The sequence below is a fragment of the Sitophilus oryzae genome, unplaced genomic scaffold (assembly GCF_002938485.1).
Source record: "Sitophilus oryzae breed Bouriz unplaced genomic scaffold, Soryzae_2.0 scaffold_374_pilon_pilon, whole genome shotgun sequence".
Lineage (NCBI taxonomy): Eukaryota > Metazoa > Arthropoda > Insecta > Coleoptera > Curculionidae > Sitophilus > Sitophilus oryzae.
In genome coordinates this window covers 419,804-432,244 of record NW_022146945.1, presented here as the reverse complement: position 1 = coordinate 432,244, position 12,441 = coordinate 419,804, and the positions used below count along the sequence as shown (strand labels likewise).

General features: G+C 32.4%; 2 protein-coding genes across 3 annotated transcripts in view; one reads left to right on the top strand and one right to left on the bottom strand.

The window, feature by feature from the left end:
* The window catches only part of LOC115885097 (DNA ligase 1), a 32,411-nt gene extending 22,384 nt beyond the window's left edge, over positions 1-10,027 (top strand). For both annotated transcript variants that reach the window (XM_030903883.1, XM_030903881.1), the window contains 2 exons: positions 4,969-5,166; positions 9,792-10,027. In XM_030903883.1, coding sequence (XP_030759743.1) covers positions 4,969-5,166; positions 9,792-9,968 — 375 coding nt within the window. In that variant the 3' untranslated portion in view covers positions 9,969-10,027. The remainder of the gene's footprint in view (positions 1-4,968; positions 5,167-9,791) is intronic.
* LOC115885098 (nucleolar protein 16) overlaps positions 10,013-12,441 on the bottom strand; it is a 36,029-nt gene continuing 33,600 nt past the window's right edge. Inside the window, exons 2-4 of the mRNA XM_030903884.1 lie at positions 10,531-10,661; positions 10,352-10,479; positions 10,013-10,299 (exon numbers count right to left, since the gene is read on the bottom strand). Coding sequence (XP_030759744.1) covers positions 10,084-10,299; positions 10,352-10,479; positions 10,531-10,661 — 475 coding nt within the window. The 3' untranslated portion in view covers positions 10,013-10,083. The remainder of the gene's footprint in view (positions 10,300-10,351; positions 10,480-10,530; positions 10,662-12,441) is intronic.

Below are 12,441 nucleotides of genomic sequence, written 5' to 3'. Positions count from 1 at the left end.
GGAAAAATCGAGTGAAAATTAACTGTAGACCCAGAGCACAGTTTATGGTTAATACGCGCTGCCCAGGCAGAAAGTCTTATACACCAATGAAGTTGCCATCGATAAAGTTTGTATACCATTTCGTCGTAGATAAGTGCATCGTATATGGTAGAAGGATCAAACTAAACACTTACTAAAAACTGGAGTAGCTGTAAAATATCGACATCACACGATAAGTAAATAATGGATTTTAGTACTGCAGAAAAATAATGTCAAAAGGTACTGGTTTAAAAAAATTAAGATTAAAGTTAATTAATCAACCTTTAAGGTATAAAATTTGGTAGGTGTTATTATTAATAAAATAGTTTATTTTATTTACCTATGTTGTATGTAGTTTCATAAAGCTTGAAAGTAAATAATAGTTCTTTTTTATATTTTTTTTGGTATGTAGTGTCTTGTTCTTGTTTGTTTTGTATTAACACATACCGTTTTTATTAAATAAAATAACTCGATTACATTTTTTCAGTTTTATACAGTTTTTTTCACAATATTTTGAAGTAATCACTTGTCATCTTGTCAATCAAATTTTAAATATTTCCTGCTATGTTCTAGTTGTACCAACTTATTGCATCTTGTGAAAATAAACCAACGAAATATTCTAAATAACGATAAAATGACAAATCACATTAATTCAAACGAGGGTTTCCGTTACGAACTGATCGACGGCAAGTCGGGTGTAGTGGAATTACGTCACGAGGGGGCGTGGCCTCGTCTAGCCGTTACAAACTTTAAGCTCTCATATCTCGAAAACAGCAAAAGATTTCGTTTTGAAATTTTAATAGTGCACTTATTATAATAAGTAGTATCCAAAAACGTTTAAAAAACATAAAAATAGGATATGATGGAACAAGCCTATTAATTACTTATTTTATTAAAATTGATAAAAGCTGTTGCCTTTTCTGTAATGGACGTTCGAAAAGAAGGTAAAATGAACTGTTTTTTCTTTTTTGCACTTAATTAAACCTAAGTAATATTAGTTTATGGCAATTTATTTGAAGGTAACAAAAATAGAATATAAAATTTTTACATTTTTGCTTGTCACTCTTTAAGACTTTTAACTACTTTCCCTTTCAAATCCTCTTAAACGGCATGAAAATACTTGTTGCTTAAAGTATATTGCATATAAATTAATTGCCACTGGCTGCCGCGAATTGCCGCCGGATCTTATACCGGGCGGTTAAAGATTGACTTTTTGTCTTAAAATAAAAGTAACTTATTTTTTCCTCTTCGTGTCAACTTATTTCGTGGACACACTGTATATCATTTGACAATAAAATTGTATTTATAGAATGTAACAACTGTCTCTTTTATTTTTTCAACATTTAAAATAAATTTAACCTCTTCAGTTTGAAAAAAACATGTACATATTATGTGCAAGCATATCTGTATACCTTTCCGAATAGTTGGAAATAAAATGTAAATCACACGAACTGGGCCCAATTTTTTGAATACATATTACATTAAGTTTTTTATATACATTTATTTAGCATTCGTTATCAATTTCTATTAAAAAAGGTGCAGTCAAGCTATATCTAGATATATAACAGTTATGACCGCGCAGCTAATTAAGGCGAACCACTGTGCGATGGAGCCTCGAACTTGGGCCTCCCGAGTTCGGCCTTCCGAACTAGCGGAATACTTTGCCGCCGCGCTATCAAGCCTTGGTCGAAATATTAACATTTAAGGTATTTAACGTATGATTTTATATTATTTATATTTATATATATATTTATTATAATTATATAACGTTATTATTTAAGGCATTTAACGTATTAAACTAAAAAAATAAATAGGGACTTCATTACAAGTTAAAGTCTGACTAGAAAAAAATCATAATCCTTGAATTATTGTTGGTACATTGATATATAAATAAAATCAGAAGAAACCGCTCCGATTAATTCTAGTTTTCTATTTTTTTCTCGGCTGGAAAGCTAGTTACCGGTAGCGGCTAGACAGCTAACTTTTAATCCATAAGGATATTTCGAGATTTTTCATTTTTTCCTTTGGTTATAAGCTTAAAGCTACCTCAAATTCTAAATTTGGAGTTTGTGACACATCTAGAAGTACCTTAGAATTTTGATGATCTGTCAGTGAGTCAATGTCGAAATTAAAGAAATTTGACAAGCGGATAATTTATAAACTATGAGGGATAATTACTAGATATTTTGGTAACCTAGCCAGCTATAGTATATCTTCAAGTGTAGTGAAAATTAATATTCTTGCTTTATCTACAACGAACTTACAGGGTGGTCAAAAGTGCCGCTAATACCTTCGATAATATAGAGAAAAGGCTGGTAAGGCTGTGCAGATTCACCTAAACAAAATAACAAACTAAAATAGTTTATGTCTGTGTGGATTTCAAAATGAAAATAAACAGCAACAACAATGTCGACTTCTACCATATTTTTTTTTGTCTTAAGATCTTTGTGTTTAGGTTTTCTCTCACAAAAAATGTCTCGCAAAAGCAAATTCATCGTTTAATTTAGTAATGTACTTTCATATTAATTTAGTAATGTACTTTCATATTTTAATGCCCCTTCTATATATCATTATTGCTACAAAATATTTTTGTTTGAAATATAGATTTTTATTTTTATTTCTATATCATGGTTCTGAAAATAAAATTATATAAATTAATGTGAGTAGAACGCGTTCTTATGAGTTTAAAAGCTCAACAATCGATAAAAACACATATTTTTAGTTAAAAACGCTATCACTCGCCAATATGGCAGAATTTTAATACATTATTTTATAAAATTGGCACGGAGTGGGACACATCTGATCTGCATTATATCATATTTGTGTCTAAAAAGAGAGAAACTCGTGTTTCGAAAATGAATCGATAATAAATGAAAACTTTATTATGTTTCCAAAATATTTCGATTTAGTTTCGCTGAATTAACGCCGCAAAAGCAAAGATAGTGTAGAAATTTCGAACTAGTCCCCTGTCAACAACACCAATCAAAACTTCAAAAAAGGGTTAAAATAATTAAATAATTTAATTTTTTATTTACTTATTATAATTCAATTAAAATATAAATATAGTATTCCATTGTGTAAAGAGATGAAAAAACATTTACTGGTAACATTTTTCTTCAGTCTCCTGTTGGGTATGAATAGTGGCTGTTATGTGGCTGTTTTTTTAATTATACTATAAAAAACTTGAAAAATGCTTAAATTGTTTTCACCATTTTGCAAAAACGGCAGAACAAAATCCCAACAATAAAGTAAGGTTATGTTCTCATATTTAACAGAATATCAAATAAATTATGGAAACTTTTCAAGCACAAAATGGGTACAAAACATGTACAAAACCTTTGTAAACTTGAGCCACGTCTGTTTCTTTAAAGGTTCGAAAAATTTGTGACACTAAGATCTTTATTGTTATAGCTTATGTAGCAAAACCATATTTTGGTAAAATGTTTCGAAACAAAAAACGGTTTATTTTATGAAACATATACAGGGTGGTCCGAACTGTATTCCGGAAACTTCGGCAGCATATTCTGCAGATAAAAATAAGTAAAAAAGTTCGTATAAATATATGTCCTAAAATGCTTAGTTTCGGAAATACAGGGTGTAGAAGTTTCATTTTTATTTCGATTTTTTCCAAATAATTTCTGAAGTAACGTCAATATTTGGATGAAAATTGGTGTCTTGGGGTTTTTGACATGAGAAATTTGATTTTGATGTCAATATGACTCCTACTGGTAGAGGGCGCCACCTACATATTTTTTAACTGGTTTCAAGAGTAATAACTCTTCGTCCGTGCCTGTATCAAACTACTAAGTAAAAAATATACATTTACGACGTTTTCCACGCGAAAAAGCTCTCTTGGTAAAAACCGCTACGAGTAATGGTTTTCGAGATATTTGGAATCTAAATTATCAATACCTGTCATCATTGACATAAATTAAACAAGTTGACTAAATAGTTATTAGACTGAAATCATAAATTCGAAATGTTTTTGTGCTAAAAGTTCAACAGAAACTGTTTTATCGTCATTTTTTGCAGAAAAATTTATGATTAGTTGAAAAAAATAAAAAATTTCCCAAATTTATTATTTCAGTGAAATAACTATCTACTCAACGTGTTCATTTTTCGTCAATAATGACATGTATTGACTATTTCCACTCTAAATATCTTGAGAACGGTTGCTCGTAGCGATTTTTACAAAGAGATATTTTTTACGTAACAAGTCACAGAGATGTATATTTTTTCGCTCGGTAGTTTTATACAGGTACGGACAAAAAGTTATTACGCTTCAGAACAGTCAAAACCCAGGTAGGTGGCGCCCTCTACTAGTAGGAGTCATCTTGACATCAAAATCAAATTTCTCATGTCAAAAAACTCCCAGACACCAATTTTCATCCAAATATTGATGTTACTTCAGAAATTATTTAGAAAAAATCGAAACAAAAATGAAACTTCTACACCCTGTATCTCTGAAATCAAGCATTTTAGGACATACATTTATACAAACTTTTTTACTTATTTTTATCTGCAGAATATGCTTCCGAAGTTTCCGGAATACAGTTCGGACCACCCTGTATATCAAAAATGAGTCGAATTAGTTTCAGAACTTTTGTGTCTTGACACAAACACCATTATTGTTTCGAAACTGTTTTGCAATGTTCCTCAGCAGAGATTTTGTGTGTAAAAATGCTACTTGGGATGAGTATTTAGGATCCACAATCCTGACGTAATAATAGGTGGTTGAAGGGTAGTGCTAGCTACATTACCTTCCTTGTATACTGAACGGCTCTAGCATGGCAAGCTGTATCTTGCTACTTCTAAAAGCGTTTCCAAAAAAGCTTCCAAAAGTTTTATGAAAAAAAAATGCAACAGATAAATTTCAACCATCAATGTTGCTTCTAAAATATGTTCGAAATGTATGCCCTTTTGATAAACAAAATTCGTTCACTTTTATAGATCGGCACAGGATTTACTGATGAAGATCTTCAGACTCACACGGATTTCTTTAAAGGGCATGTAATTCCTAAAGCGAAGAGTTACTACAGATACGATTCGTCTTTAGAACCAGATCACTGGTTTGAACCAGTTCAAGTTTGGGAAATCAAGTGTGCTGATTTGTCTCTGTCTCCAGTCCATTATGCTGGTGTTGGAATTGTAAGTAATAACATTTTTTAAAAATATGGCTAATCATTATTTAAATTGTTTTAACTATTGCTTTAGTGTTATCACTTTGTTGTCTTATATTTGCGGTGCAATTTACTGTTGATCTTGAGCTTATCCGAATGCTTCTATATGATGATGCCTTTTAACATTATAACTGTTTTATATCTTTCCCATAAGTCTATGACTTTTTCTTATTGGAAAATTTTCATCTTAGCTTTAGTTACTTGAAAATATGAATTACACGATCTTAGTATTTCCCATCGGAAAACGATAGGCAGATCATTTGCATTTTAATATAAAATCAAATAATAATTTCAAAACTTTTCTCCGTATTCTGGGAACATATATTATCGACAAATCACAGTAATCTCATTAAATATATTTTTTTTATTTTAATAAAATTATATCTAATCACATTAATTACAACGTGGTCAAAAATATTTAGAAGGCGTTCCAAAAAGTTTGCAAAACAAATGGAGAATTTTCTAATTATTTTATTATTGATCGAATAAACCGTTTATAGAGAGTTTCTTCGTTATGTCCAATAACAAAATAATAATTTTGACATATTATGTCATGCGACATTTGTACCTTTTTTATTTTATTTTATTTTTATTTTACTCATAGCGGCACATTACAACATTCTGTATGCAAAAAGTGGAATTAATGTCAAAATACAGAAAAATGGCATGGAGAAAAGTTTTTCAGAATTTGATCTTACGTCTTTGAACAGGGCTTTCAGATATTTAGTGCGATACGTGCAGAGGCTTACCTGTTGGATGTAGTAAAATACTTTAAATGTATGAGTTATAAAGTTAACTGAACTAGTCTATCAGAAAGTTTATAAAGTCATAACTTCGCTTTTTTAACCCGATACCCTGTATATTTTAAGTTTTTTTGAAATATCTTTTTCGTCTGGTTTGAAACCTATCCAGTTTGTCTAATTTGTATTAGATAACCGTTTTAGAATTATTAATTAATACAACCGCTATACCGCACGTTACTTTTCAGACCATATTATTACAATAATAGCCTGCTAGTTTCACACATACAAGCATTTTGAAAGGATTTTTGTAATTTGCCTGCCATGACAGTCAAAATATGTATTGTTTTTGTTTGGTATGTTGCAAAAAAAATCCAAATTTTTTGAAAATTCAATCTAAAAATTCTCCGCTTTATTGCAAACCTTTAGGGCCACCCTGTATAATCATGAAATTATTAAACACTCTTGTTTAAAAACGAATAACTGCATTTGTATCCCAGATATATCTAGGATTTGTCTAATTTTTTGTTGTAACATTAAATAACGTAGAACATTCATTACTTATTTGATCAGTCTTATTTAGTATTCTTTGTCGAATTTAAAGTGTGAGTCAGTTGCCTACAAAACGGTGCCGTAAAAGAAGGACCGTAATTTGGTGGCCGTTTTTGCCAACGAACTTGGTAATTATTATTGCAAAGTAACGTTAAATACGGTGCGTTAATATGCTACCGCTTTTCGCTTTGAGCAGTTCAAATCAAATATTATCTACCGTCAAAAATCGTGCTTGCAATATCCCACTGTACAGGGTGGGTCAAATTGGAAACTTAAAAATTTAAAGGCAAACGCCCTTGTCTATAGGAGATAGACGAAAACCAATATCGGTGTCTGGAGCTCAATTTTTATCAAAAACATGATGGTGAAAACCGCACATCGATATCTATTCGGTTATATAATTTCGGAGTAACGAGGTGTTTTTCAAAAATGTGCATTTTTGACAAATCGCTGTAACTTTTTTGCTATGAAAAAATTTTGTATTTTTATGAAAACATTTCCAAAGCACCTTTTTACGTAGAAAAGTTATCAACAGAAAAATTGATTTTTTATTTGGGACACCCTGTATATTTTTAATTAACTGAAAAGAACTTAAAATTCCCTTTCCAAAAATATAGTAGACTTGATATTTTGTTATAGTCCTATTCGAAATACAGAGTTTTTAAAAGTTCGCCTCTTTTAACTAGTAGGCTTTAGACCCCTTATTTATGATCTACCCCTGGATTTATTTTTCCAGCAAGACGGGGCATTGCCTCAGAATACTGAAGTTATGAGCAAATTTTTGCAGCCAATTTCGGGAATAATTGAGCGTCCGGATTGCACAACGACCTTAGCGAGTGGCCGCGGGCTGCCCAGGAGGCAAGCGAGACATCGACGCTTTGCTGCGCGCCGATTTAACAAAATAAATAATTTTAAAACTGCCGTCATTTCGTTAATAATTATCGTATCGTGCTGATTTTTGCATAGAAATACTCATGAGTCTTTAGCGCTTCCGACAAGCCTAAATAACTGGATTATTTTTTATATTTTCGATTTGTTTACATTGTCCGAGCATATTATAACTTTGAGATAAAAATCTCTGTTATAAATTTTAAAACTGACTAATTTAATTAGTTATACATTTAGTTACAACATTTTCAAAATTTAGGTCTATGGGTTTATGCTAGCAGTAATAACGAGTATAAATAAAAAAATGGTCAGTACAACGCTCGCCGTTTTTAGCGCACGTTCAGCTTTGGGTTTAGTTTTAGCGTTATTTTTATAGAAAATAAATTTTGAACTTTGATCAAATGACAAGAACATTATCATTGCCAATATCTCCTGGTTATAATGTAGTTCTTTTGTCAAAATATTGCATTGTTTTAGCTTAAAAAAACTTGAATTATGCGGCTTTTTTTGCGAGACCTACCGGAGCTGCGTTAATAAAGAGATGACTATGTACATCAAGCAAGAGAGACCAACGAGGAAATCCTGAGGAGGATGGGGAGAGAGCGTGAACTGCTAAGCACAATAAAACGCAGAAAAACAGCGTACCTGGGACATGTTATGCGCAATGAGAGATACCATTTACTCCAACTAATAATAGAAGGAAAGATAGAAGGAAGAAGGGGATTGGGCATGAAGAGGATGTCGTGGCTCCGAAATGTTAAACATTGGACGGGAATAAGAACTACACGAGAATTAATTCACGCCACCGGAGAGAGAGAAAGATGGTCAGAACTGATCGCAAACATCCATTAATGGATAGCAGCAGAAGAAGAATGTACATCAATCATAGCCACAATAGACTGTTATTTTACCTCGTCACGAGATTTTTTGGAAATATTGCACTTACATTTATCCGGATTTCTACTAACTTTTGACTTTTCTTTTCGGTCGCATTTCCCTCTATTTAATAATAAATAATTTAAAAAAACGCACAAATACTACTGGTAGTAAACAAGCTGTGGCAAAAATTTTCTGTACTCCGTGTAAACAAAAGACTATCGCAAATACTGTTTTTCGATTGACGTACATAGCCAACTCTTTATTAACGCAGCGCCGGTAGCTCTCGCAAAAAAGCCGCATAATTCAAGTTTTTTTTAAGCTAAAACAATGCAATATTTAAGAAAAACACAAACAAAAAGAACTACATTATAACCAGGAGATATCGGCAATGATAATGTTTTTGTCATTTGATCAAAGTTCAGAATTTATTTTCTGTAAAAATAGCGCTAAAACTAAAACCAAAGCTGAACGTGCGCTAAAAAGGGCGAGTGTTTTATTTTATTTATACTCGTTATTACTGCTAGAATAAACCGATAGACCTAAATTTTGAATATGTTGTAACTAAATGTATAACTAATTAAATGATAGTATTCATATCTGTCAGTTTTAAAATTTATAACAGAGATTTTTATCTCAAAGTTATAATATGCTCGGGCAATGTAAACAACTCGAAAATATAAAAATAACCCAGTTATTTAGGCTTGTCGGAAGCGCTAAAGACTCATGAGTATTTTATGCAAAAATCGACACGTTACGATAATTATTAACGAAATGACGGTAGGTTTAAAATTATTATTTTGTTAAATCGGCGCGCAACAACGCGTCGCTTTCTCGCTTGCCTACTGGGCTGCCCGCGGCCACGCGCTAAGGTCGTTGTGCAATCTGGACGCTCAATTGAATAACTAACCGTTGGCCGCCGAGGCCACCGGACTTAGTGCCTATGTTTTTTTATCTTTGCGGAAGAATAAAGGTATAAATTGTCCATATAATCTAGACAAGAATTAGAAATACTTAGCGGTTATGCGAGGGTCTTCACCCCCACTGATTTAATGAGTTCCGCGAGAAATTTTCAAAAACGGTCCCGTCTGGCCATAACAGAAGCCGGTCGACATGTCGAATACCTGTAGCAACATCTCATGTCTTGGTTTGCTATTAATTTTTATTGTTATTAGATATATAGTTTAAATTGTTTTAAAGTTCTGCATCTCTCATTTCAAATATTTTTTTCGTTTTAATTGCTCCAGACACCGATATTAGTTTTCATTTATCACCCTATACATACAAAGCGGCCGCTTCAGAGAATACGGTGCCGTATTTTTCACACGGAGGAACACGCCGATTTGCAAGTACGTACACGTTTTTTTTCGACGTAGCTCGCCGTCAAGTTATTGCCGCTCTTTTGCGGTACCGCTTTGTAGGAAACGGAAGCTAAAGGAGTACCTGCCAAAATAAAGATAGACAATAGAAAAGTTTACGTGTGCAACAGAAACCGTTGGTAAAAAGGAATATGACTTTAAAATTATTGTTTTTTTAGGTTGACCCAGAGAAAGGAATCTCTTTACGATTTCCCAGATTTGTTAGAATACGAGACGATAAAAATGTAGATGACGCTACTTCTTCACAACAAGTGGCATATATGTACTCAAACCAAGAACAAGTGAAGAATCAACAAGGCGATAAAAATAAATTCACCGAAGAAGACTTCTATTAGAACTCAATTTTATATATATTTTCAATTATTTATAGAAATAAATATTTTACTTAAAACCTCACATTTATTTATTTTGTGGTTAAGTTATTATTTACACTTTCAATTATTACATTATTCAAAGCTCGTCGTCAGATATTTCTGGTTCTTCCGTGTCACTTGCTGTTAGTCCATTTTCCTGCAAATATTTATTATATTGTACTGGTATTTTCTTAAACGTTCGAATTTTCTGTCTCAATTGTTTCCAAGTCTCTTGATAGTAATTTTTCCTATCTCTTGCCATGGCTTTGTAGTCTTTACCATATTTCCTCAATAAATATGTTATCCACTCCACCTATCAAATGCATAAATGTAATACTGGTACAAAATTTCTATGAAAAACATACTTGGCCTTTTGGCAATTGAAACCTTTTTTCTCTTGGAGCCTTTGCCTCACTTTCCAATGCTTTCACTACATAATTTTTACTGTTCTGCTTTATTTCTTCGGCTTTCCATTCGGTACCTTCAGACGCACCTGGAATATAAATAATTAGTTCAGCATAAACTACTTTGCAAAAGCTACTACCTAATGCTTCTTTGAGTTGTTTTTTCCTTTTGGGTATTTCAATAGTTTTATTTGGATCATATGACAAGCCCATCTCTTCTAAGTTTGATTGAACTGATTTTTTCTTATCCCAAGCATTCTTGATTTCTTTACTACAAAAAAATACAGGTAGAAATCCTACTTAAAAAATATTCGAAATACTTCTAAAAGTCTACGAGTATGAAGCATTTAATAATATTAGTGATGGGAAAAACCGATTAATTTCAATAATCGAGTACTCGAGTATCAAGCAATTGCAATAACCGAGTGATCACTCGAGCGAAATATCGCTCGTATTTAAAATATGTTTTTTTGTCCGTCGCATGTTGTAAGATGGTTGTAAGTACTCGTTAACCCCAAGCAATAAGCTGCGTGCGCAGGGTACATATTCTTTCGGTAATGAACGGCAAGTAGTAAGCGGCGAGCGATTCGCTTGATTTAGTTTATTTCGAAGCTTTGTCGATGTAGGTCGTAAAATGTTGTCCCTCAGATACGCAACGGATAAATATACCGGGTGCGTCTCAAAAGTGGCTCACCCCTATAACTTTTTATTTTTTCAGATAAAACAACGAGATTTGGTATGTTAGTATATGACATAAATTAGGATTGATTGACATATTCAATTGGTTTCGGTCGCTTCCGGTTTCACCGGAAATGACTGCAACTTTTGATTTTTAAATCGCACCCTCGGTATTTTTTTACTTTATTCGGTAGAAAATGACACTCTGAATAGAACGTCATATCACATGTCAACTTTTGACATTTTTGCATATGGTTTATTTGAAATTGTAACATGCGGTTCATAACCACAATTTGACTAGAAGTACCAAGTGTGTGGTATCAAATTATTCGTAAAAAAACCTTTTTCGAAATATGCTTCGAAAATGAAAAAAATTTCGAAAGAGCCACCCTCGTTCCATTTGAAAAAAATTGAGATATGATCAAAAATACGATTTGGGCATCGTTAACCGGCCAGGGCAAGACACTAAACACATTAGACGATCAACTCTATTTTTCCAAGGCTCCTTGATTAAAAATTAGTATTTTTAACACAGCCATGGCACTCTAGATTGAAATTTAAAATACAATTTGTTTTTAAGCGAATATGTCAAAAGTTGACATATGATATGATACGTCATTCTATTTAGAATGTCATTTTCTATCGAATAAAGTAAAAAAAAATACCGAGGGTGCCATTTAAAAATCAAAAATTGTAGTCATTTCCGGTGAAACAGGAAGCGACAGAAAACATTTGAATACGTCAATCAATCCTAATTTATGTCATATACTAACATACCAAATCTCATTTTTTTATCTAAAAAAATAAAAAGTAATAAGGGTGAGCCACTTTTGAGACGCACCCGGTATATACGGCGTCGTATAAATTTGCTACCTGCAATGTATGTAGAAAATTCGCTCGGCTTTTTATCGAGTATGTCACATCGGATTTCAATTTATTTCATTCTAGGATCGCTTGCGTTCGTCGCTTGGTACTCGTCACTTGCATCGCTCGTTCATAATCGAGCGATGTCGGTTATTTCAATAATCGAGTACTCGTGCGAATTTTCGCTCGAGTTATCCCATCACTAAATAATATTATTAAAAGGCCTTTATTTTTAACTGTGTGTGGTGAAAAGCAGCACAATGCTGTTTACTTAACTGAGCATTCAATTAATAAATTACAGTTTGTTGCAATACAATAAATGATGCAATGTATATGTTACGGTTAAGGTCCGAAATAAAGTTAATCTCAATATAAACCGGTTAATGGCATTACTAGCTTTAAACGGCAATAACCTGTTTAATTTAAATGGAACATCCTGTATATTTTTCATGAATCAAATGCACAATTTAATTGTCTATCAAATTATATTAAACCATTTGTTACCTATC